The sequence below is a fragment of the Anomaloglossus baeobatrachus genome, chromosome 1, assembly GCF_048569485.1.
Source record: "Anomaloglossus baeobatrachus isolate aAnoBae1 chromosome 1, aAnoBae1.hap1, whole genome shotgun sequence".
Lineage (NCBI taxonomy): Eukaryota > Metazoa > Chordata > Amphibia > Anura > Aromobatidae > Anomaloglossus > Anomaloglossus baeobatrachus.
The window spans coordinates 686,846,556-686,870,315 of NC_134353.1; the positions used below are offsets into that span (position 1 = coordinate 686,846,556).

The 23,760-nt window shown below is 43.4% G+C and overlaps 1 protein-coding gene across 2 annotated transcripts in view; it reads right to left on the reverse strand.

The window, feature by feature from the left end:
• The window catches only part of TTC28 (tetratricopeptide repeat domain 28), a 672,774-nt gene that overhangs the window by 317,576 nt on the left and 331,438 nt on the right, over nucleotides 1–23,760 (reverse strand). For both annotated transcript variants that reach the window (XM_075320126.1, XM_075320118.1), the window contains exon 5: nucleotides 16,976–17,483. In XM_075320126.1, coding sequence (XP_075176241.1) covers nucleotides 16,976–17,483 — 508 coding nt within the window. The remainder of the gene's footprint in view (nucleotides 1–16,975; nucleotides 17,484–23,760) is intronic.

The window sequence follows — 23,760 nt, forward strand, 5'->3', positions numbered from 1 at the left end:
TGGCAGCTGAGTGAAGCAAGGTGACAAGCCCATCTTCACCATCAAAGACACTGGTGAATACCCATTAGGCACTTAGTTACGCTCTTCCCATGTCGGGGCAAGCCTGGGTCCTCCCTGTGCTCCAGTGTTCAAACACAGGAATGCTGTCGCTACACTTATTAACAGTGCCAGGGAAATGAGAAAACGGTAAAAAATTGATACGTCCAAGATCAGCGCAAGTCCTCCATAACCAGTGCTACATGTACCACTGATCTGCTGGGATCAATATCCATGGCGTTGTCACGTGAGTGCTGACGAAAATCAGCGGCCACTGATCAGCTGAAACATTCCCATTTACAGCTGGAAGAGCCACTGATTGGCTGAGGACATTGGCTGTCCAGCTGGATATTGATAAAAGAAAACCGGCAAACGGCTCAGCACTGACTATGAAGGAGTAGTAGTAGTCCGGAAGGTGACTGTAAATGTTTTTACATTTTTCTCACCTCCCTGGCCATGTTAATAAAGTGTTGTTCAATACAGGACAACACCTTTAAGATAAGGTCATAGGTAGAACATGATTGTCAACAACCCTAGCAGCCACTTTCAGACCCCTCTCTACCACAGCTACTGCAGCTGAGAGACATTGGGGAAATTTCATCTGTCAGTCTGAATTTAAAGGGATTAAATTATGCAAAATTTAGCAACCCCCCTCTTCATAAAGAGCTGACCCTAGACAGAAATTGATATCCGAGCATTAAGAAACAGAAGATTTACTCCATACATTCCAATTCCTGCTGTAGGCTTAGTAAATCTGTCGCCTGACCGTCGCCCTCTCCTGTTAATCAAAGCTTTTGGGCAAATACTGTATATTGTGCCAGCATTTGTGAATTTTCTATCCTGAAATAATTGCAAACTCTTAGTAAATACCTACCAACGTGTCTGTTATGCATTGCTGCTAAGGTCCATATGGGGATGACATTCTGCCACTGTATTCTAATGTCTAGCACAAATTGGATATAGTCAGTATCTAAAAACTGACCATGACTAAGTAGTTATCAGGACTACCTCCACACTATAACGTGATAGGACACAATTGGATTGTTTTAAGCTGTGCTATGCCATTGCTTTAAAAAAGACCTGTCACCATGTTATTCTCAATGCTCCCCTGAGTATGCCATTTTTTGTTAATCTGTCAGATGGTACCAGAGATATAAGCCATTTTATTTATTTATTTATTAATATCTTTACCAAGGGGGCGTTACTTACAGGTTATTTGTGCACTGCGACCTACAGACAGAATCCTATGAGCCACGCTCTTTAGTAAGGAGCATAAAAATTATACCAATATAAAAAGGCCCATATCTCTAGAACAGTATAAAAAAAATAATGAGTGCTTCGGGGAGCAGGAAAAAAAAATGGCCACAAAAACATGTCTTCTTTAAATAAGAATGAAAAAACTGACAGCTCTTCCTAGCAGACAAATGTGAACAGGTGCATACTGAACAAGAAACATACTGTTGGGAATCGGCGCCGCCATAGCCGCAAGCAGCCTGCTGCGTTTCCAGTTATGCCCAGGTGCCGTTTTTGGCCGTGCCTCGTGTTGTTCAGCTGGCTGCTTCCTCCTGCGTGTGCCGATTTACCACAGCCAGAGCCTAAGTCCAGTGTTTCGCCTAGTGAGCATGCTCAGCCTGATTGTGCCATTCCTGAGGCTAAGTCCTCAGTTCGGGCTACTGAGCATGCTCCTACACTTAGTCCAAAAAGCCTCTTTGCACAGGTACTTGGACATCATGCCGTGTCTAAGTCCTGTGTTGTGCCTAATGAGCATGCTCAGGCAGATAGTCTGATTTCTGAGACTGTTGTTCAGGCTATTGAGCATGCTCAGGCACTTAGTGCATCAGAGGCTAAATCTGATAAGGACCTCACTGGGCATGTCCGGGAGGTGGCAGGCTCTGATAGGCCGGCACGCATCAGGTGTCCCGATGATGTGGGCAGTCTAGACTGGCTCGCGGACGCCGCCCCTATGACCTCACCATTGCTAATCAGACGATGACTGGTGAGGTGTTTGGGGGCGTGGCTGCCATGAGGTCATCAGTGATGTGGCGGATCTGGATAGGCCGCTGATAATGTCACTGATGATGAGGCACTCCGCTATTGGACCCTGGAGGTGCCATTGTGGTCCACCCTGGGTTTGGGGTGGACCCAGGTTATAAAAGGGGCTGTAGACAACATGGAGGTGGGTGTGCAGTCTTCACTTATGCCTTTGCTTTGTTCACACCTCCATGCACTGAGTCTCTTTGCGGCCATAACCACTAGATTGGAAGCGGTAGGTAGGGTTAGGCTTCCGGTGCTTGTCACGCCAAGACACGCTAATCAGGGGACCGCTCGGTCTGACGTGTCGTACACGCATGGCCGACAGGGCGCTTTCACGTCGGTCTTCCAGTTAACGCTACCTGGTCACCACCCGGCCTGACATGTTCTCTGCACACGTGGTCGGTGTAGCCTAGTCTTCACATTTACTCAGACAGAGCACACCTTCATGTTAGAGCCTCATTGCGGCATAAACCATAGATTGGAAACGGTAGGCAGAGTTAGGTGTCCGGTACTTGTCACGCCAAGAGACCCGTGGCTCAGCACGTTAGGGTCAGGCACCAGGCTTCCACCTCCTACCATCCAGTCCTGCTAGTGCAGCCCAGTGGAGTCAACTGGGCTGTGGCTGCTGCGCCACCTGTTCTCCTCATATCGGCTTCCCAGTCAATGCTACCGACGTGACCACCTGGCCTGACGTGGCCAGTTGAGAGCCCTAGTGGCCAGAAACGCTAAATGGGGGACCGCTCGGTCTGACGTGTCGTACACATGTGGCCAACAGGGCACTTTTGCGGCGGTCTTCCGGTCAACGCTACCTGGTCACCACCCGGACTGACGTGTTCCCTGCACACTTGGTCAGTAAACACCAAAAAACTGAGCTGTAACAAATATTCAATAAACATGCAACGTTACAAGCATGTGAATTGCAGCCTCAAGACTAGAAAAAAAACAAGGAGAAAAATTGTATGAAAAATACCCTGAGTATAAATAAATAAATTGCAAGTGCTTAATAACAGGGTACTTAGTATATACATTTTTGCAAAAAGGTAAGTAGGTATGTATAATGGTTTTAACTTTAGTTGGTTAGGGACTGTCCCAGATGGGTACACCGTGACGAGGTGGGACAGCTTCTTACCTTTTTGCAAAAATGTAAATACTAAGTACCCTGTTATTAAGCACTTGCAATTTATTTATTTATAGTCAGGGTATTTTTCATACAATTTTTCTCCTTGTTTTTTTTCTACACTTGGTCAGTGTAGCGCCAAAGGTACACCGAAACGCTAACTGGGTTGTCGTCCGGTCTGACATGTCCCTACACACATGACTGGTTCCCAGGTCTCCTGTGCAGTCAACAGGGAATTCCTGGGCTGGGTGAGTGGACCCTGTGACGCAAACAGGGTTCACAGTTTCCTGATCCAAGTGTTACTTAACTTCGATTAGGCCCCTATTATTTCAGTGCCACCCAGCTCTGTATTCTCCGCCTAACCTTCGGGTTTCCAGCAGCTCCTTTGTCATCTGGAGCACGGAGGGCCCCGACTGGCGATTGGGATATTTACCACCTTATCCTGATCTGCCAGTCCCCCCGTAACACATACTCTAATAAATATACAGCTGCACTCTGAAACACTAAGGCATGCAAACATTGAATACAGGAATTTGGACATGCATTACTGCTAAGAAAATAAATGTTAAAATTGATACACTTAGCACATAAAAAGGCCAGTTTTATGTGAGCCCAGCAGTGTATTTTTCTGGACACCAAAAAGTAAATCAGTGTCAGGAAAAATACTGTGTACAATATGCACGTTTGTGTCATGTTTTATGTGTCTGCTTTGCATCATTTTTACTTGCGTTTCTCAACCATTCAAACACATGGGTGAAAAGTGTTGCAAAAATGCTGACAGAATCAACAACTTCTCAAAATAATGTGTGGAAAAAAACAGCATGTGCATAAAATTTCAGAAATCTCATTGATACTGTAAAATGCAGCACAAATGCAATGTGTGAACATAGTCTAAAACTCGGCATATCTTAGGGTAACGTCACACTTTAGCGATGCTCCAGGGATCCCACCAGCGATCTGACCTGGTCAGGATTGCTGGTGCGTCGCTACATGGTCGCTGGTGAGCTGTCAATCAGACAGATCTCACCAGCGACTAGTGACCAGCCCCCAGCGACGCGTGGAAGCGATGCTGCGCTTGGTAACTAAGGTAAATATCGGGTAACCAAGCGCTTGGTTACCCAATATTTACCTTGGTTACCAGCGCACACCGCTTAGCGGTGGCTCCCTGCACTCGTAGCTAGAGTACACATCGGGTTAATAAGCAAACCGCTTTGATTATTTACCCGATGTGTACTGCGGCTACGTGTGCAGGGAGCAGGGAGCCGGCACTGGCAGCGTGAGAGCAGCGGACGCTAGTAACCAAGGTAAATATCGGGTAATCAAGCAAAGCACTTCGCTTGGTTACCCGATATTTACCTTGGTTACAGCTTACCGCAGGCTGGCAGAAGCCGGCTCCCTGCTTCCTGCACATTCAGATCGTTGCTCTCTCGCTGTCAAACACAGAGATGTGTACTTCACAGCGGGAGAGCAACATCCAAAAAAAAGAACCAGAGCAGTGTGTAACGAGCAGCGATCTCACAGCAGGGGCCAGGTCGCTGCTCAGTGTCACACACAGCGAGATCGCTAATGAGGTCACTGGTGCGTCACAAAAAACGTGACTCAGCAGCGATCTCGCTAGCGATCTTGTTATGTGAGAAGTACCCCTTACGCAACAGGATCCCATCGGTAATCTACTAGGGTATGATCTGAAACAATCAGATGTGACATGGCTTTAAAGGTTATCAGAGTGGATGATAAGTGACTCGCAAGAATTACAGATAAAATGAATGAAAAGTTAGCAGTTGAGATAACAGTGTGGATCATGAAAAGACGATAAAGTGTCAAAACCAAAGAAACTGATGGAGGTTCACATTAAACCTCCCTAAGGACCTAACTGAAGTATGAAGATACTGCCACCACATATACACATGATATCTAACTATGAGTAGTCTACTCCTTAAACAATATTATGACTGATGGTTCATTGATCATTGGGATTATGAAGATTTCCGGCAAACATATAAGGAGTTTTCCTATTGACCACCTTTGTCTCACCGCTTTTTTCTCTTTGTAACCATTTGAAGGGTTTATTTAACTAAACCATGGCCCGGCTGTGACCCTAGAGAACAGGGATTGATCTACTGAAGACATGAAACGGTAACACAAATTGTAATATCCTCTTCCAGTGCACACAGTTCAGTCTGCCAGATGAAAACAGCTAAGGTGCTACTGGGGTCATTAACTGAAGAATGAATCTCCTTTATTAATTATTCATATTTTCTGCGGGTTGTATACCCAAGTGAGTAAGATGATGAAAGAATTTGCTTTTTGATCAATAAAAACGCTTTTAGCTGAAAACTAAATGAAACGCCCAATTACAGGCACTGTAAAGAAATGTGGCTGCAGAATCACATCAGAATTTCTTTGTAATACACCACAAATAAAGTATCATCCTTCCACCTATATGCATATGAATGCCTTTTGTTAAAGAGAGACTCTGCTCTACAAAATTTAGCATCTCTCCACTGGGTTGCCACCTTTTTTCATAAATAAAAATTATGACTAAAGTTTAAAAGGGGAGTGGTTGTATGAATGGGGCTTAACACAGATTGGTATTTTTCTCTTTGATATGAAATTTATTTACTGTCAGGATCTATAGTCACTTTAGAGCTTTGGGTGCCACCTACTCCAACCAAAAAATACCAGCAGAGCTTAGGGTGCATCTACAAATGCTGGTCTTGTAGCGCACCAGACTGCACTATTACATACTACTGTAGGGGTATCGCCCTTATGAATCGGTTAAGAGTGCTATGACTTTAAGCGGCAGTGCTCCCCTGTTTCCTGTCTGTTATGGCAAAGCTGATTAGATGACGCTCTCCCTCTGAACTGCGAACTTGGGCTATTCCAGCCCCAAAATTGCAAGAAGGAGAGAAAGAGTGGGAGAAAAGTTTCAGCGGGAAAAGACTTTGTGTCGCCTAAGAGTGTGAGAGAGAGGAGGCGCTGCCTGTGTTTTACCCAAGAACGGTGGTTTGAGAAGCGGTACGGTGCCAGCTGCAAGAGATACAGCAAACCAGACCTTGAGAGAGCCCTGTTCATCATCGAACGAGCACCGGACTGAGGTGCTCCTAGGTCGACAAACCAGAATAGAAGAGCCATCAGAAGACCCCAGGTCCGTGTGAGGAGAAGAGCTCCCATGAGTGGACTTGTTCCCCCTCGAACGTACCGTGAGTCTTTACCGGTGTGCGCACTTAATAGGCCGCAGCGTAGGTGTCAGTAGCCAGAGCGCGATAGCCCTAGTAGCGGATACAGATAGGCTGTTAGTGCAGTGCAGTTGTAAACATTTTGTGTTTGCCTGGTTGTACTGTTGAATTGATATTTGTAATAGCTGGGGTGACGTTGGGCGCTCTAGTTAGAATCTGTAGTGTATTAAATTTGACTATTAACAGATTACTTAGCCCCATTCACTTGCATAATCGCTTATCTCCTGCATGTAAATACAGCTGTACGCTTGTTTCTGCCACCTTGTCTTATGTACCATACTTGAACTCTGCACAACAGTAGTCCCTTGGCCATCGCTACAGTACAGCAAAAAAAGGTATACTGATGAACACTAGCTTGGCAGAAGCCAAAAGATGCATTCAGAGAAAAGGGCCCGGCAAATTGCAGTATAAAACCAGCCTATCTCAGCACACACCTCAGCTCTTGAATCACGTCTCCGTGCTCAGGGAGTGTGCTGCCTCTGGCTCTCTGCTGCCTTATCCATTAATATATACAGTTGGTGAGAGTCCACCAATTGATCTGCTGATGTTTATAGGGCTGGATCTCCTGGCATGGAAGTAGTATTACATTTAAATAGCAAAGACTTTGACTGCTCGCGGACTTCATATTGCCATTAAAAATATTTGACTTTCACCAGCTTCCAAGTAAGTGTAAGTACCATCTGTGCCCAGTAGTTTACCGGCTTGATGGCACCCTATCTACCCACTTCTGGTAACCTGCATTGATCAGAACAGTGAATCTATGTTTCCCATTCTTCAAGATCCCAACCAAGAGGGGCTGAATGGAGGATCAGATAGCACATTTCTCCACTGCCTACGAGAGCGAACAAGATAGCAGTTTTTAGCTGTCTAAGGCTATGTGCGCACGTTGCATTTTTCCCGCGGAAACGCTGCGTTTTGAACTGCAGCATAACTGCATGCGTTCAGCTTCCCCAGCAAAGTCTATGAGAAAGCCGAAAAATCAATGCACACGTTTTGGATGCCCAGAATCGCTGCGGAAAAAAAAGCAGCATGTCACTTCTTTTGTGCGTTGTAGCTGCATTCTCCACCCATTGAAATCAATGATTTGGGTCAGAACGCAACCAAAATGCATTTGGACTGCATTTTTGTTGCGTTCCGCATGCTTTAAACGCAAGTCTTTTCAGTCTCTCTCTGTCAATGTCGGTCAATCTGTCTGTGGATGTCAGTGAATCACCCTCTGTCTGTTGGTCGGTCTCTTTCTCTGTCAGTTGGTTGCTCTGTCTGTCTCTCTCTCTCTCTGTCGGTCGGTCTCTGTCTCTCTGTCCGTCGGTCAGTCTCCCCCCCCTCTCTCATACTCACCGTTCCCCGATCACTGGCACGGCGCTGCACGGCTGTCACACTGCTCTGGCGGCTTTTCCTCTTTTGAAAATGCCGGCCGCTCATCATTCAATCTCGTATTCCCTGCTTTCCCCGCCCACCGGCGCCTATGATTGGTTGCAGTCAGACACGCCCCCACGCTGAGTGACAGCTGTCTCACTGCAACCAATGACAGCAGCAGGTGGGCGGGTCTATATCGTGCAGTAAAATAAATAAATAATTAAAAAAAAATGACGTGCGGTCCCCCCCAATTTTGATACCAGCCAAGATAAAGCCACACGGCTGAAGGCAGGTATTCTCAGGATGGGGAGCGCCACATTATGGGGAACCCCCCAGCCTAACAATATCAGCCAGGAGCCGCCCAGAATTGCCCATTACATGCGACAATCCCGGGACTTTACCCGGCTCATCCCAAATTGCCCTGATGCGGTGACAATCGGGGTAATAAGGGGTTAATGGCAGTAGCCCATAGCTGCCACTAAGTCCTCAGTTAATCATGACAGGTGTCTCCCCGAGATACCTTCCATAATTAACCTGTAAGTGAAAGTAAATAAACACATACACCTGAAAAAATCATTTATTTGGAATAAAAGATAAAAAAACACCCTCTTTTACCACTTTATTAAAATCCCTAAATACCCCTCCAGGTCCGGCGTAATCCAGAGGTCCCACGACGCATCCATCTCTGCTACATGAAGCTGACAGGAGCGGCAGTAGAATACCGCCGCCCCTGTGAGCTCCACGCAGCAACTGAAGTGAATTGCGCTGTCAGCGGGGACGTCACTGAGGTAATGCCGGTGTGTGTGTGGTGATGATGAGGGCTGTAGTGTCGGGATGTGTGCGGGGATGTCGGCAGTAATGTCAGGATGTGTGCGGGAATGTCGGGTTGTGTGCGGGGATGTCGGCGGTAATGTCGGGTTGTGTGCGGGGATGTCAGCGGTAATGTCAGGATGTGTGCGAGAATGTCGGGATGTGTGCGGGGATGTCGGCAGTAATGTCGGGATGTGGACGGTAATGTCGGGTTGTGTGCGGGAATGTCGGGTTTTGTGCGGGGATGTCGGCAGTAATGTCAGGATGTGTGCGGGAATGTCGGGTTGTGTGCGGGGATGTCAGCGGTAATGTCAGGATGTGTGCGGGGATGTCGGCGGTAATGTCAGGATGTGTGCGGGAATGTTGGGTTGTGTGCGGGGATGTCGGCGGTAATGTCAGGATGTGTGCGGGGATGTCGGCGGTAATGTCAGGATGTGGGCGGTAATGTCGGGACATGTGCGGGGATGTCGGCGGTAATGTCAGGATGTGTGCGGGAATGTCGGGATATGTGCGGGGATGTCGGGATGTGTGCGGGGATGTCGGCGGGAATGTCGGTGGTAATGTCGGGATGTGTGCGGGAATGTCTGGATGTATGCGGGGATGTCGGCGGTAATGTCGGGATGTGTGGGGGAATGTCGGGATGTATGCGGGGATGTTGGCGGTAATGTCGGGATGTGTGCGGTAATGTCGGGATGTGTGCGGGGATGTCGGCGGGAATGTCGGTGGTAATGTCGGGATGTGTGCGGGAATGTCTGGATGTATGCGGGGATGTCGACGGTAATGTCGGGATGTGTGGGGGAATGTCGGGATGTATGCGGGGATGTCGGCGGTAATTTCGGGATGTGTGGGTGAAGATGATAATCGGGCTGCCACACACAGACAGAGCTACGGTATGACAATGAAGTCGGGTGCAGTTCACCCAAGTTCATTCTCATCGCGCGACTCTGTCTGTGTCGGCTGTCAGCCGGCATGTAGCAGAGCTGAATTGCCGGGGAACGCACTGTCAATAATGCATCCAAAACGCATGCAAAACGCATGGAAAAAGCATCCAAAATGCATGCGTTGTGGATGCATTTTATTTTATAAACGCAGTGTCCAGTCTGCCAGAGGGTGCGTTCTTTTCCGCACTGCAGAGAACGCAGCGTGCGCACATAGCCTAAAGGCCCCGTCACACACAGAGATAAATCTTTGGCAGATCTGTGGTTGCAGTGAAATCATGGACATATTGTTCCATTTGTACACAGCCACAAACCTGGCACTGATTGTCCATAATTTCACTGCAACCACAGATCTGCCGCATATTTATCTCTGTATGTGACAGGGCCTTTAGTCCATGTTCACACATTGAGTATTTGGTGAGTTTTTTACATCATTTGTAGCTAAAACCAGGAGTGGAACAATCAGAGGAAAAGTATAATAGAGACACGGGCATCACTTCTGTGTTTATTACCCACTCCTTGTTCTGGCTACAAATACTGAGGTAAAAAAACTCACCACATACTCAACGTGTGCACGTGGCCTAAAGGCTGCTTTACACCAGAAGATCTATCGTGCGATAGATCATCGAGGTCACGGTTTTTGTGACGCACATCCAGCATCGCTTGCGATGCCGGCCTGTGTGACACCTCCTAGAGACACAGTATCGCTCACAAATCGTGAGTCGTGTACTGCTCGTTAGGTTTCATAATATCGTTTAATTTAATTGTTCATCGTTCCCGGGGTAGCACACGCTGCTCCGTGTGACACCCCGGGAACGATGAACATCGCTTACCTGCGACCCGCGGCTCCCGTCGGCTATGTGGAAGGAAGGAGGTGGGCGGGATGTTTACATCCCGCTCATCTCCGCCCCTCTGCTTCTATTGGCCGGCGGCCATGTGACGTCGCTGTGACGCCGAACGTCCCTCCCACTCCAGGAAGTGGATGTTCGCCGCCCACAGCAAGGTCGCACGAGAGGTAAGTACGTGTGACGGGGGTTACCGACTTTGTGCGCCACGGGCAGCGATTTGCGAGTGACGCAAAAAGGACGGGGGCGGGTACGATCGGTTGTGAAATTGCACAATCGGTCGTACCGTGTAAAGCAGCCTTTAGTGCCATAGATTTGCTGGCATCGACTTGTTGCTAATTTGTTAACTTATGGTTTTAAGACTAAAAATGATCCTTATGTTCTTTCATGAATGTGCTCGGTGAAGTCTCATATTGTTACAAAGGTTTGAACCTCTTATACAGACGCAGGTTGACAGAGGAAGAGCTGGGCTCATAAATATGCACAGTGGTAACCACATCATCAAAATAATAATTACCATTGCATTGGATTTGAAGACTATGCAGTAAGTTCTTTAATGTTTTCCTCAATTATAAGGCAATTTAACTGAAGTAGCTACTTTCATTAAAATCAAGGATTTGACAGCTCCACCTTAATGATGCCCTTTGAATTAGCCTTGATTGCTCTCTAACAAGAGCCTCTCTGGTCAGTCTGTGGGCAGCGATTAGTTTCTGTTTAGACATTAAAGACATTGGGCGGTATCACATTTTTCCCAGGATCAAAACTGACCAAACTATTGGCTGAACGCAGAGACAATGAGATAGCAAGAAACACGAATAATCACAAATTACTTCACTCACTGATTTGTAGTGGGCTTCGTCCTGCACAAATATATTCACTGCTATCTGCGTCTTGAGGTTGCAGATAGCGGTGATATCGGCATGAGGCGGGGGAGAGCATGGTGTGGCCCATGGGCTACTGTTTTCAGCCCTTTAGCTGTCTCAGTCCATGACCAGACTGGAACAGCCAGATAGCTGAATGTGGCCTGCAAGCCGCACAATGCCCTGGTCTGATATAGAGGACTACATGGCAACACTTCTGAACCACTATTTTCAGTCCTTGGCTGTCTTGGTCCACAGGCCAGACTGGAACAGCCTGAGGGCTGACTGTGGCCTGTGGGCCGCACTTTGCCCACGTTTGATATAGAGGACATGGCAACACCCATGGGACACTGTTTTTAGCTCTTTGGCTGTCTCGCTCAGACGGTCAGCCTGGGACAGTCAGAGTGCCGAATGTGATCTGTGGACTGCACTTTGCCCAGGTCTGATATAGATTGTTTCATGGCAACACCTATGGATCACTAATTTCAGCCCTTTGGCTGTCTTGCCCACAGGCTAGACTGGAGCAGCCAGAGTACCGGATGTGGTCTGCAACCCACACTTTACCCAAGTCTGATATAGAGGATTACATGGCAACACCTCTGAACCACTATTTTCAGCCCTTGGCTGTCTTAGTCCACAGGCCGGACTCAAACAGCCAGAGGATTGACTGTGGCCTCTGGGCCACACTTTGCCGAGGTCTGATATAGAGGACTACATGGCAACACCCATGGGCCACTATTTTTAGCCCTTTGGCTGTCTCGCTCAGAGGGTTGGTCTGGAATAGCCAGAGCACCAGATGTGGCCTACAGCCCACACTTTGCCCAAGTCTGATATAAAGGATTAGATGATAACACCTATGGGCCACTATTTTCAGCCCTTTGGCTGTTGTGGTCCACAGGCCGGACTGGAACAGTAAGAGAGCCGGATCTGGGCTGCAGGCCACATTTTGCCCAGGTGTGATTCAGAAAATTACATGGTAACACCTATGGGAGACTGTTTTCAGCCCTTGGCAGTCTTGGTTAGCAGGCCGGACTGGAACAGACAGAGGGCCGGATGTGGGCACACTTTGCCAAGGTCTTATAGAGGACTACAAGGCAACAGGTTTACTAGTCTTCTAGTGATAAAATCACTGTTTTATCTGTAGGAGATTATAAAATCTACAACAAGCAGCCTAGAAAGGGATGCATCACTACAATCAGGGTCTCTGCACCTACATTTTGCTGCTCTCAGATTAGGTGGCAAAAACCTGTTGAGATTCCTTTTAAGAAGTACAGTCATGGCCAAAAGTTTTGAGAATGCTACAAATATTAATTTTTACAAAGTCTACTGCTTAAATTTTTCTAATGGCAATTTGCATATACTCCATAATGTCATAAAGAGTGATCAGCTTAACAGCAATTACTTGCAAAGTCAATATTGGATAAGAAAATGAACTTTAACCCCCAAAACACATTTCAACATCATTGCATTCCTGCCTTAAAAGGAGCAGCTAACATTGTTTTAGTGATTGTTCCATTAACACAGATGTGGGTGTTGATGAGGACAGGGCTGGCGATCAATCAGTCATGATTAAGTAAGAATGACACCACTGGACACTTTAAAAGGAGGCTGGTGCTTGGTATCATTGTTTCTCTTCAGTTAACCATGGTTATCACTAAAGAAACACGTGCAGCCATCATTGCTCTGCACAAAAATGGCCTAACAGGGAAGAGTATCGCAGCTACAAAGATTGTACCTCAGTCAACAATCTATCGCATCATCAAGAACTTCAAGGAGAGAGCTTCCATTGTTGCTAAAAAGGCTCCAGGGCGCCCAAGAGGGACCAGCAAACGCCAGGACCGTATCTTAAAACTGTTTCAGCTGCGGGATCGGACTACCAGCAGTGCCGAGCTAGCTCAGCAATGGCAGCAGGCTGGTGTGAGTGCTTCTGCATGCACTGTGAGGCGGAGACTCTTTGAGCAAGGCCTGGTTTCAAGGAGGGCAGCAAAGAAGCCACTTCTCTCCAGAAAAAACATCAGGGACCGACTAATATTCTGCAAAAGGTACAGGGAGTGGACTGCTGAGGACTGGGGTAAAGTCATTTGCTCAGATGAATCCCCTTTTCGATTGTTTGGGACATCTAGAAAACAGCTTATTAGGAGAAGAAGAGGTGAGCGCTACCACCAGTCTTGTCTCATGCCAACTGTTAAGCATCCTGAAACGATTCATGTGTGGGGTTGCTTCTCAGCCAAGGGAATCGGCTCACTCACAGTCTTGCCTAAAAACACAGCCATGAATAAAGAATGGTACCAGAATGTCCTCCAAGAGCAACTTCTCCCAACTGTCCAAGAGCAGTTTGGCGCCCAACAATGCCTTTTCCAGCATGATGGAGCACCTTGCCATAAAGCAAAGGTGATCACTAAATGGCTCATGGAACAAAACATAGAGATTTTGGGTCCATGGCCTGGAAACTCCCCAGATCTTATTCCCATTGAGAACTTGTGGGCAATCATCAAGAAACAGGTGGACAAACAAAAACCAACAAATTCTGGCAAAATGCAAGCATTGCTTATGCAAGAATGGACAGCTATCAGTCAGGATTTGGTCCAGAAGTTGATTGAGAGCATGCCAGGGAGAATTGCAGAGGTCCTGAAGAAGAAGGGTCAACACTGCAAATATTGACTTGCTGCATTAACTCATTCTAACTGTCAATATAACCTTTTGGTACTCATAATATGATTGCAATTATATTTCTGTATGTGATGTAAACATCAGACAAACACAATTAAAAACCAGAGGGCAACAGATCATGTGAAAATATAATTTTGGTGTCATTCTCAAAACTTTTGGCCATGACTGTAGTGCTTTCTCTGCCAGGATTTACTGCCCCTTTAAGCTACTACTAACAATAGCGCACCCCCACAAGCGTCAGGAAGGACATATGGCATCCAATCCTTTAATCGAATAAAAGCATAAAAATATGAATTTAATTAAAAAAAACCATTCTACCAAAAATATGACAGAATGTGAGATATTCATTCACCCAAATTACTGAACAGACAGACACACACAGATACAAAAATACACAGCTCTTCCAAACCCCGCTGGAATAAGAAGCAGCCAAACAGTCTTGGTCCAAGCAAGCTAAACAGAGAAGCAAAGACTGATGTTAATAAAAAATATCTGTGCGCTACTAATATTCCTAGACACGTTTATTATTAAATTTCATGAATACCACAGCATTATTTGATCAATAGCATGTGGCGGAGCCAAATAATATGTAGCACACTTGAATTCAATTTAATAAGAGTCTCATTTATAACATGTTTGCTAAGCCCGTGCATAAAAAAATAGATGGGGCAAATTAGATATTCGAGACTCATCCAGTTGTGCAAATATTCTAATGAAATCTGTGAATTTAATATTGTCAGCAATATATTCTTAACGTGCTGATGAAAGAGTCGGTATAACTCAGAAAATCATGGTAGTTCCAGCGGAGAACGTTGGAATGGCTTTTGGGTAGTGATTCGTAGTAGTTTTTCTTCTGGTGAATACCACATTGTTCCTCAACATATCCTCTGCTCCTACACTAGGACCGCAGCAGCTGTAGCTACTCAACATTAAAGGATGACATTACAGTTTTGAAATAATGTCAACATGTTTTCATTTTCCTCATTAGGGAACCTCTTCGATATCAAATATTACAGGTCTGTACAACCTTTTCTCGTCTGAGGGCCACATTGTCATATTGAACTAAGGCTGCAATCTAACTAATATTGATTACCATCTGAGACATTTATGATATATCAGGAAAGTAAATGCCATAAAGGTTTGATAGATGCAAATTCCACTTCCAAAACTTCCATTGGAAAACTGAGTGGTCACTTTCTCTCCTGTTTGTACTCTAAACCTGAAGAAATTATAGAAGCTGCTCTTACTGTTGCTACAGGGGTCATGCAGAAGTTAGAATTTGCTAACTTATCCTTAGGAGGTGAGCTGCATCGTCCAAGAATAGCCAATACACAGTCTACAAGGCTGTGAGCTCCTGGTTGTGCCCACTGTTTACTTACGGCCACCACTAAAGCTACAAACAACTGGTGAGAGTGTCAGGTGTCAAACTCCCACCAAAAGATATTGATGACCTACCCTAAAGGTCCCGTCACACACAACGAAATTGCTAACAAGATCGTCGCCGCGCCACCGTTTCTGTGACGCAGTAACGATCTTGCCAGCGATCTCGTTATGTGTGACACCTACCAGCGATCAGGCCCCTGCTGTGAGATTGCTAGTCGTTGCCAAAGGGTCTGGACCATTTTCTTCAAAGGTGATGTCCTGCTGGGCAGGACACATCGCTGTGTTTGACACCTAACAATGACCTTCTATACAGGTCGCTCATCGTTATACAGGTCGCTCATCGTTTCTGCATTGTTGGTAAGGTCTGACTGTGTGACATCTCACCAGCGACCTCCCAGCGACTTACCAGCAATCCTTATCAGGTCACATCGCTTTCGGGATCTCTAGTAAGTCGTTAAATGTGACGGGGGCTTAAGAATAGCTCATCAATATCTTAGTCTGGACAATCCCTTTCATTTAAGAAATACTAAATAAAACTAGTCATGTAAGACCACTACATCTGACCCCTGTGCGGCACTCCATAAAGGAGGGAGGGTCTAATTCTCTGTTTAATAGGAATTTAGAAGATGGCCACACACTACACCAAAAATACTGTCCCTTGTAATAATTACATACCACTTCTCTTCTCTCCTTGAGAAGCCACAAAACAGTTGAGGGCCACCAAACCAGCATTGTGAGAAGCATGTAGCCACCTGGCTGTCGGGTGTGACCCATTGACATACTGTCACTAAGGCCGGTGTCACACTTGCGATTGCCTCGCGTGTATCTCGGGGTGCATCACCCGTCACGGACTCACACTCTGCTCACAGGAGCGGTTCGGTTGCATGCATCTCTATGCAGCCAACCCGCTCCTGTGAGGAGAGTGTGAGTCCGTGACGGGTGATGCACCGCGAAACTCGTGCGAGATACATGCAAGGCAATCGCACGTGTGACACCGGCATACCTAGTCTCCTGGGCAGTTGCCAAGCAACAATAAGTAGTTGACAATGTTTAAAAACAATTTGTAAATTCAGTAAAGCACTTTTGCTTCTGTTCACACTGGATCTTCACCCAGACTCATCACATGTTTAAAGTCTATGAGATTATTCATCTACAGTATCTTAAGGTGGCCATAAACTTTAAATTGCCAAAGGCCAAGCAGTATTTCAGGCATAAACTATCTCTTCTGACACATTTTTACACATCGTTGCCTGGCGGGTTGTGCCAACATTCACTTAATGTGTATAGGTAATTTTATACGTATCACTGCATGCTGTCACTTTCGTACCTCACCGTGATCTCACATCAGATATATCTACGTAACTACCACTTATACAAAAAGATCAATAGCTTGTTAACAATTGTTCAGCAAGTGTATGAAGGAATATGTTGTCCTCATTCTCCAACTTTTCATATGGAAATGGTTAAGGAGTATTTACAGGAGTATTTTCTATAATATTGACTCTAAAGGTGAACACCAAAATTTATACGAGGACAAGTCAATCTAACAATAGCCCACAAGTGTGTTTATTCTCATTGTAATTAACTTATATCCCCCATAACTACAAAACATTTAAACCTTGAGAAATGTTTTAAAGGAATATTAAAAATGAAAAAAAAAATATATGGGACAAATAATTACACTTACCTAAGTTAGAAGAAGCTCTACCCTCTGCTGCCCGATCCTTAAGACTTTCAGCAATGGACAGTTGTTGCTCATGATATTGTTTAGCCCTCTCCAAATCCTGCATGCAGCGCGCAGCATGACCCAGGCCAGCATAGGCCCGCATCTCAATGGACTTCTCAGATAATTCCTGCGCAAGTTCTAGAACATGGTTGTGGTAGGACATTGCCTTGTCAAAGTTTCTCCTGTAGTGAAAGGCACTGCCAAGGTTACTATATGCCCGGGCCTCTTCTCTCTTGTTGCCAAGGTCCTTTGCAATCTTTAAATGTTGTTCGTGGCAATGAACTGCATTTTCGAAGTCCCCCATTGCGATGTAGACAGCTCCCATGTTGCCCAGTTCTCGTGCTTCAGACAGTTCATCTTTGGATTGTTTAGCCAGGAGAACGCACTGCTTGTGGCTAGCCAGTGCATTAGGGTAGTCACCAATTGCAGTGTAGACATGACCCAAGCTGCTTAAGGCAGATGATGCCGCCTGTAAAAATATAAGATCAAATGTAAGTAAATGTAAGATTATTTGCTACACACAAATAGTATATACCATTTAAAAGGGTTTAATTATTGAAATTATTGTTCATAGGCTGTATCTGGAATTGCAGGTTATCCCCATTCAAATGAAGAGAGCTCAACTACAGTAGCAGATACTCCCATTGGATACGAATGGTTTTGTTACTGGACAAAAAAAAAGGAGAATCTTCTTTCCAATTTCAAAGGACCAATTAAAAAAATAAAGAAAATCTTTCACACATTTCTACTACTATTAATGGGAACCTGCTAGCAGGTTTTTAGACCCCTAAGTAACATCATCAATGTAAAGTCCCTGTAACGATGATTACTTCCATACCTTTGTTTTATAAGTCCAGGTCACTGTTTTATAAAAAATAATTAGCAAATTTTCATACACATGAGCCGCAAGAGCAGGAGGCTTGGCCCTACACTTACAGCTCTCCGACCTCTTTCTCTTTCCCTGCCCTGGGCTTCTGTCAGCTAGAGACAGCTCACTCTTCTTTGTGAACTGCAACCTTGCCCGAGATTTTGCGCAAGTGCCATCATTCCTAGAGATGGCACATGCTCAATAAGGTCCTGATGACGTTCAAAATCTGAACTATCGATCTGCGCATGCACCACCCTGGGGATGACGGCGCAGGTCGGTCAAAGGCAAGGTATGGACATCATCAACGTTATAGAAAATTGATGACGTTATTTTGGGGTCTAAAAACCTGCTGACAGGTTCCCTTAAACAATGATGCATATTTTATTGGATCCTGACTTTGAAAAACCAAGGCAATTTGTGAAGTAAATAAAGACTTAGTAATTTTTGAAAATAATTAAGAAACCTTGTCATATCCCCAAGATAATGTTCTAAAATAACGTTTGTGACCGGATGCTGTAAGTGGCACCAACCCTTTCAATAAAAAGTCAAAAGTAACCAAATAACTATCCCCAAGAAAATATTCTAAAATAACATTTGTGACTAGATGCCATAAGTGGCACCAACCCTTTCAATACAGTCAAAAATAACCAAATAACTAAGAAAAAAAACAGCCAATTCCTTTCAAGTAGATAACAATATTATCCTGTTACATTTAAGACTCAAAAAAAAAACCCCAATATAATTTTATGCTTTTAAATAGAAAAGAAATAAAAAAACCTGCAACACATTGCTCAATGCAGCGGAAATTTCACCTATTATATCTGCCATCCTATAATTGCAGTTTGCCTGATGTTAGGATATAAAGTAATACATTGGATGACTTGCCTGTTCAGTAAGGAATTTAATCTGTAAGATACTGCAGAAATGACCATAAAAAAGATGTATTTCAAAATGAGAAGATGTCTCCTATGAAAGCTCGCAGGGAGAAGAAGATGATCACTCCTGAGCTTGATTATTATTATTAATAAAAGTGTAATATTTCTTCCAGAATCATGTTTTATTATACTCCTATTCCATGGCCCTGTGAAGAGCTTATCTTGCCTTTTTCATGGTTAACAATAAAAATTAAACACTTAAATTAAACTGAAGTAGTTGAAATTATGCATTTTATGTAGACGCAATGAAGATGTCTCAAGAAAACGAAAGAGAAATGATTATTCAACGTAATGTTTTCAACATATGAAATAAAGGCCTTTGTGACACCTCCTGATGGACCTCGGAGTGATTTATACCCTACATAATGACCTCTTGGATTTTCTGTCATACATCAAATAATGTTATCCTGTTTTTATATTTATGGATATATATCTTTTTGAACGTTGGATTCTATGTGGTCATAATTTTTATCGTATGTAAATGCTGATACAGACTCCGTGGCTTCAATGGGATTCTACTATCTTACTCTAACATTGTGTCAGTGCATGGATTTTGATAGGAATCAGTTCAATATGTTGATGTCAACATGGCATTCCCCAAACATTTTGTATACTGAGTGATGTTATGGAATATTGGGTTCAACTTTGGGCGCCAGTATATAAGGACATTGCTGAACTACAACGGGGGCAGAGGAGGGCGACTAACTAAGGGATTGGTGGACTACAGTACCAAGGCAAGTTATCAAACCGGTTAACCAGTTTTAGAAAAATGGAGGCTTGGCAGTGACCTATTACAATGTCCAACTACCGTATATAAATGGAACAAAAAAGATCATATTACACCTATGTCTGTTTCCATGATGAGAGGACATCCCTTATTTCTGGACATAAGGTTTTGCTATTTTACAGGCTAAGGTTTTGTACTAGATTTCATGGGATGGGTCACCAATTTATACACTTTCCGCCTATTTCAGACAATTGTGATTAATTTCATATTGGTTTTGCCTTCCCCTGGATCAATATTATAGGGTTCAGGTTAGATTTCATGTAAACATTTCTTTTTTCTACTCTATCAAATAAGAATCTATTTATATTTTCTTCAAGTGCATCATACTTGTTTCAACGATTGTTTCTCAGACTACATTAAAGGAGTTTTCTCATGAACAAAGGTCATTATAATTAAGAGATCTTGGAATAATAATTTCCGAAATTCGATATGTTAAAAAAAATGTTCCTGTGCTGAGATAATATTATGAATGTGCCCCTGCTGTGTACTGTGTAATGGTCGTGTCTGACCGAAGAGGGTCATGGTCTGAACACACCACATCTCCTGATTCAGGGAGGAAGGAAGGGAGAGTATACAGACAATACAGCATGGAAACGCAGCTGCTGCTTTCTGTGAGATAGAACATGTTTCTAAACAGGAAGGGAAATGTTTTATCTCACAGAAAGCAGCATCTGTAATCCCATGCTGTGCTATTGGTATAATCTCTTTTGCATTTTTCCTCTGGCCAGGACATGTTCAGACCATGTTCCTGTACAGACATATCCATTGCACTATATATAAACCTGAGCACATTTATTCTATTTCAAGATCTATTGATTAAAATGTACTTTGCTCATGAGACTACCCCTTTACATCTTGAATATTTGTCTTCAAAGCACATTGTGGTCTATTTATTGATAAAGCTTTCCCAGTCATGGGTAATCCATTAGATACTGACTTTTAACATGCATGGCTAGAGTTAGATTAAAAGTAACCATTTTATTAGATAGCTGTCACATGAACAACCATTAGGCCGGTAGCCACCATCTCTATAACCATTCATAAATCTGTATATTATTTCAATATAAAATGTGTATGTCATCGCTAATGCCTCTATAAAACAAAGCATCGGGCACGTTAAAATTAGACTATCCCAACCTTTGTCTCTATATTGATAGATGAGACAGCTTGTCCCAATACAAATAGATTTTTTCGTGAAAGCATGCTTAAATTTGAGTGAGGAAGAAGAAGAAAGTCCAGTGAAGGATCCACATTTAGGGGTATGTAAAAATTAACTTTTATTCAAAATTCCATTAAAAACTCAACTGTCAAATAATACTGACAATACATCTAATGGAGTCCTAGTCAAGACTGCACGTTTCGTCTGTTTATGCCTTCATTATGGTCTCAGTAGACCATGATGAAGGCATAGATATCCGAAAGGCATAGTCTTAACTAGGACTGCATTACATGCATTACCAGTATTATTTACCATAACAGTTGATGTTTGATGGAACTGTAAAGTTAATTTTTACATACACCTATATGTGGATCCTTTACTGGACTTTCTTCCTCTTCTTTAATATGCGGTTGCTCGGATCCTCTCTGGGCATGGAACACCAGGGGACCAACGCTATCCACTACTATAAGCCTGGTGAGCTCACTGAGTACCCTATTTTTCTAAATTTGACTGAGGCCTACTATTTTACAACTTCACTTTGTATGGAACAGTAATACAAAACTTTTGATTGTAGAACGTACAAGGGACCTTCAAACTGTATAAATCTTTACTATACATATAGCAACTGATGAAGCATAGGTTGGCAATACATCTCTGTGGTGTGATAGTACGGAGTTGATCATTACTTGGTGTGGTGGTGTATAGCAGCCTGGACGTGGTAAAGGCCAAAAGAAAAGATCTGAAGTAAACAGCCACATTTATTCATTAGTACACAATACCGCTATACATGTCTGGACAATACAAATAGGGAGGCCATGATGATGGTTTCTCAAAAATACCCCAAGGCGTCGATGCACTACTGGCCTTGGATAAAACAGCTGATATCAACAATCTAATGTATATGGAGCTCCCAATGTTCCCCCGACAGATGTTGTTGGTGGAGATAAGGATCTGATGATACTGTTGTTTTCTAAGAGATAAGCCGCCACCAGAGATTTCTGGCAGAAACTCTCTCATAAAGAACACAGCAAAGCGAGCGCTCCTGTATATGGGAGGCTTGGGCATTAATTACTACGTCACACAATCTGGCCAGAGCTGATATGCTAGCTGTAGTATCCATTTATGAGAGTCATACAGAACAATGGAATAATAAAGCACCCGGTATTGTACTCTCGTAAATATTTCCAATATGCAGAATGAACAATATACCGGGAAGACACATAGTCCTTAATAGTTAGAAAATCTAATAAATTCAAGCGAACTGGATAAAAAACAGCTCACAATTTCCCAATATAAATCATGGCGCACTCTGTTTTTGGAAAGTAAGAGATTAATAAACAAACAATCTTTCTTTTTAAGAAGGAGCAGTAACAGATTAGCTATAAAAAACAATTTATAGCTAATTAGATACGGAAGTTGGCAAGATACACTACCTTTACCAGCTTCCGAAATTGAAAAACTACACTAGGTTTCCCCGAGGCAATTTAATTACAACATAAAAGCTGACAAATTGTAATGACTTACAGCGCTGTAAAATCAATATTATTTTTGCTTATTTTGGGGTAAAGTGATAGGCTTCTATTTAAATTAAATTATGGCTGAGTAATTTCCAACCTTGCTGAGAGGTTCACAAATACCTCTCCACTTACAAGTGGGAAAAATCTGGACGGGTTTTTGGATTTTCAATTTCATTTCACAGTGTTTAGACCTACGGGGACCTCGAGGTATTTACAAATGTCCTCTCAAATAATAAATTGTGCTGTTTATCAAAATTAGCCTGATATTTCAATCAGTCTACCATAGAAAATTGATTGTAGGAAAGCACTGACTTACGACCATCTTAAATTACTGTTGTCCACAGGCAAAATGTAATTGGGAAGATTAGGACTATAGCACAAAAGTGTTTAAAAAGGATATAAATGGGATTGGAGCATAACATGAGAACTTATTGTACAAATCTCTGCCCATTTCTTTATCAGGATCGGAAAGTGTGTGTATGTTGGGAAGGTGGCCTGATTTTTATCTTTGTAACATATTTTTCCACGTTTGTTTCTATCATTTTCTATACAACCCTTTACATCAAATTATCACATAAATTAAAATGAAAGATTGGGATGAGATTGAGTCCAAAATATAGGTCAATAGTCCTTGAACCCCTTAAGAACCGGGTGATTTTTAGTTTTTGCATTTTCATTTTTTTTCCAAGACTCGTAACTTTTTCATATTTCCACCCATACAGCCATATGACAACTTCTTATTTTTGCGGGAAGAGTTGTACTTTTGAATGACACTATTCATTTTACCATATAAAGTACGAACACCAAGTGAAGTGAAGTTGTGAAAATAAAAAACAAACTGCAGTTCAGAATTTGCTTTTTGTTTTTGTTTTATGTCATTCATAGTTTCATAGAGTTTAAGGTTGAAGGTAGACTAAGGTCCATCGAGTCCAACCCATAACCTAACCTAACACATTGAACCAGAGGAAGGCAAAAAACCCAATGGGGCACACAGCAAACGCCACAATAAGGGAAAAAATACCTTCCCGACTCCACATATGGCAATCAGGCTAGTTCCCTGGATCAACACCGTAACCAGTAATATTATATTTTTCAAGAAAGCATTCATTGTGCTGTAAAAAGGATCTAGAGATTTGATTCAACAAGTCAGTATGATTACAGTGATACCGAACGCATCTTTTTTTAAAATTTAAGTGGTGGAAAGAATTCTGAAAATTGTAAAATAAAAAATTGCTTCTGTTGCCATTTTCCAAGACCTGTAATGTTATCATTTTGCAGCTGATGGAGCTGTGTGAGGGATTTTTTTTTCTTGCAGGGCGACGTGATGTTATTATTGATAATATTTTGGGGTGCAGACAGCGTTTTATTCGCTTCATAGTACATTTTCTAAGGAATTGTGACAACTTAAAAACGCAGTCCTGGTGTCTTCCTTTTTCGTTTTCTCTTTACAACGTTTATTGATTGGGTTGTTTGATTTTAT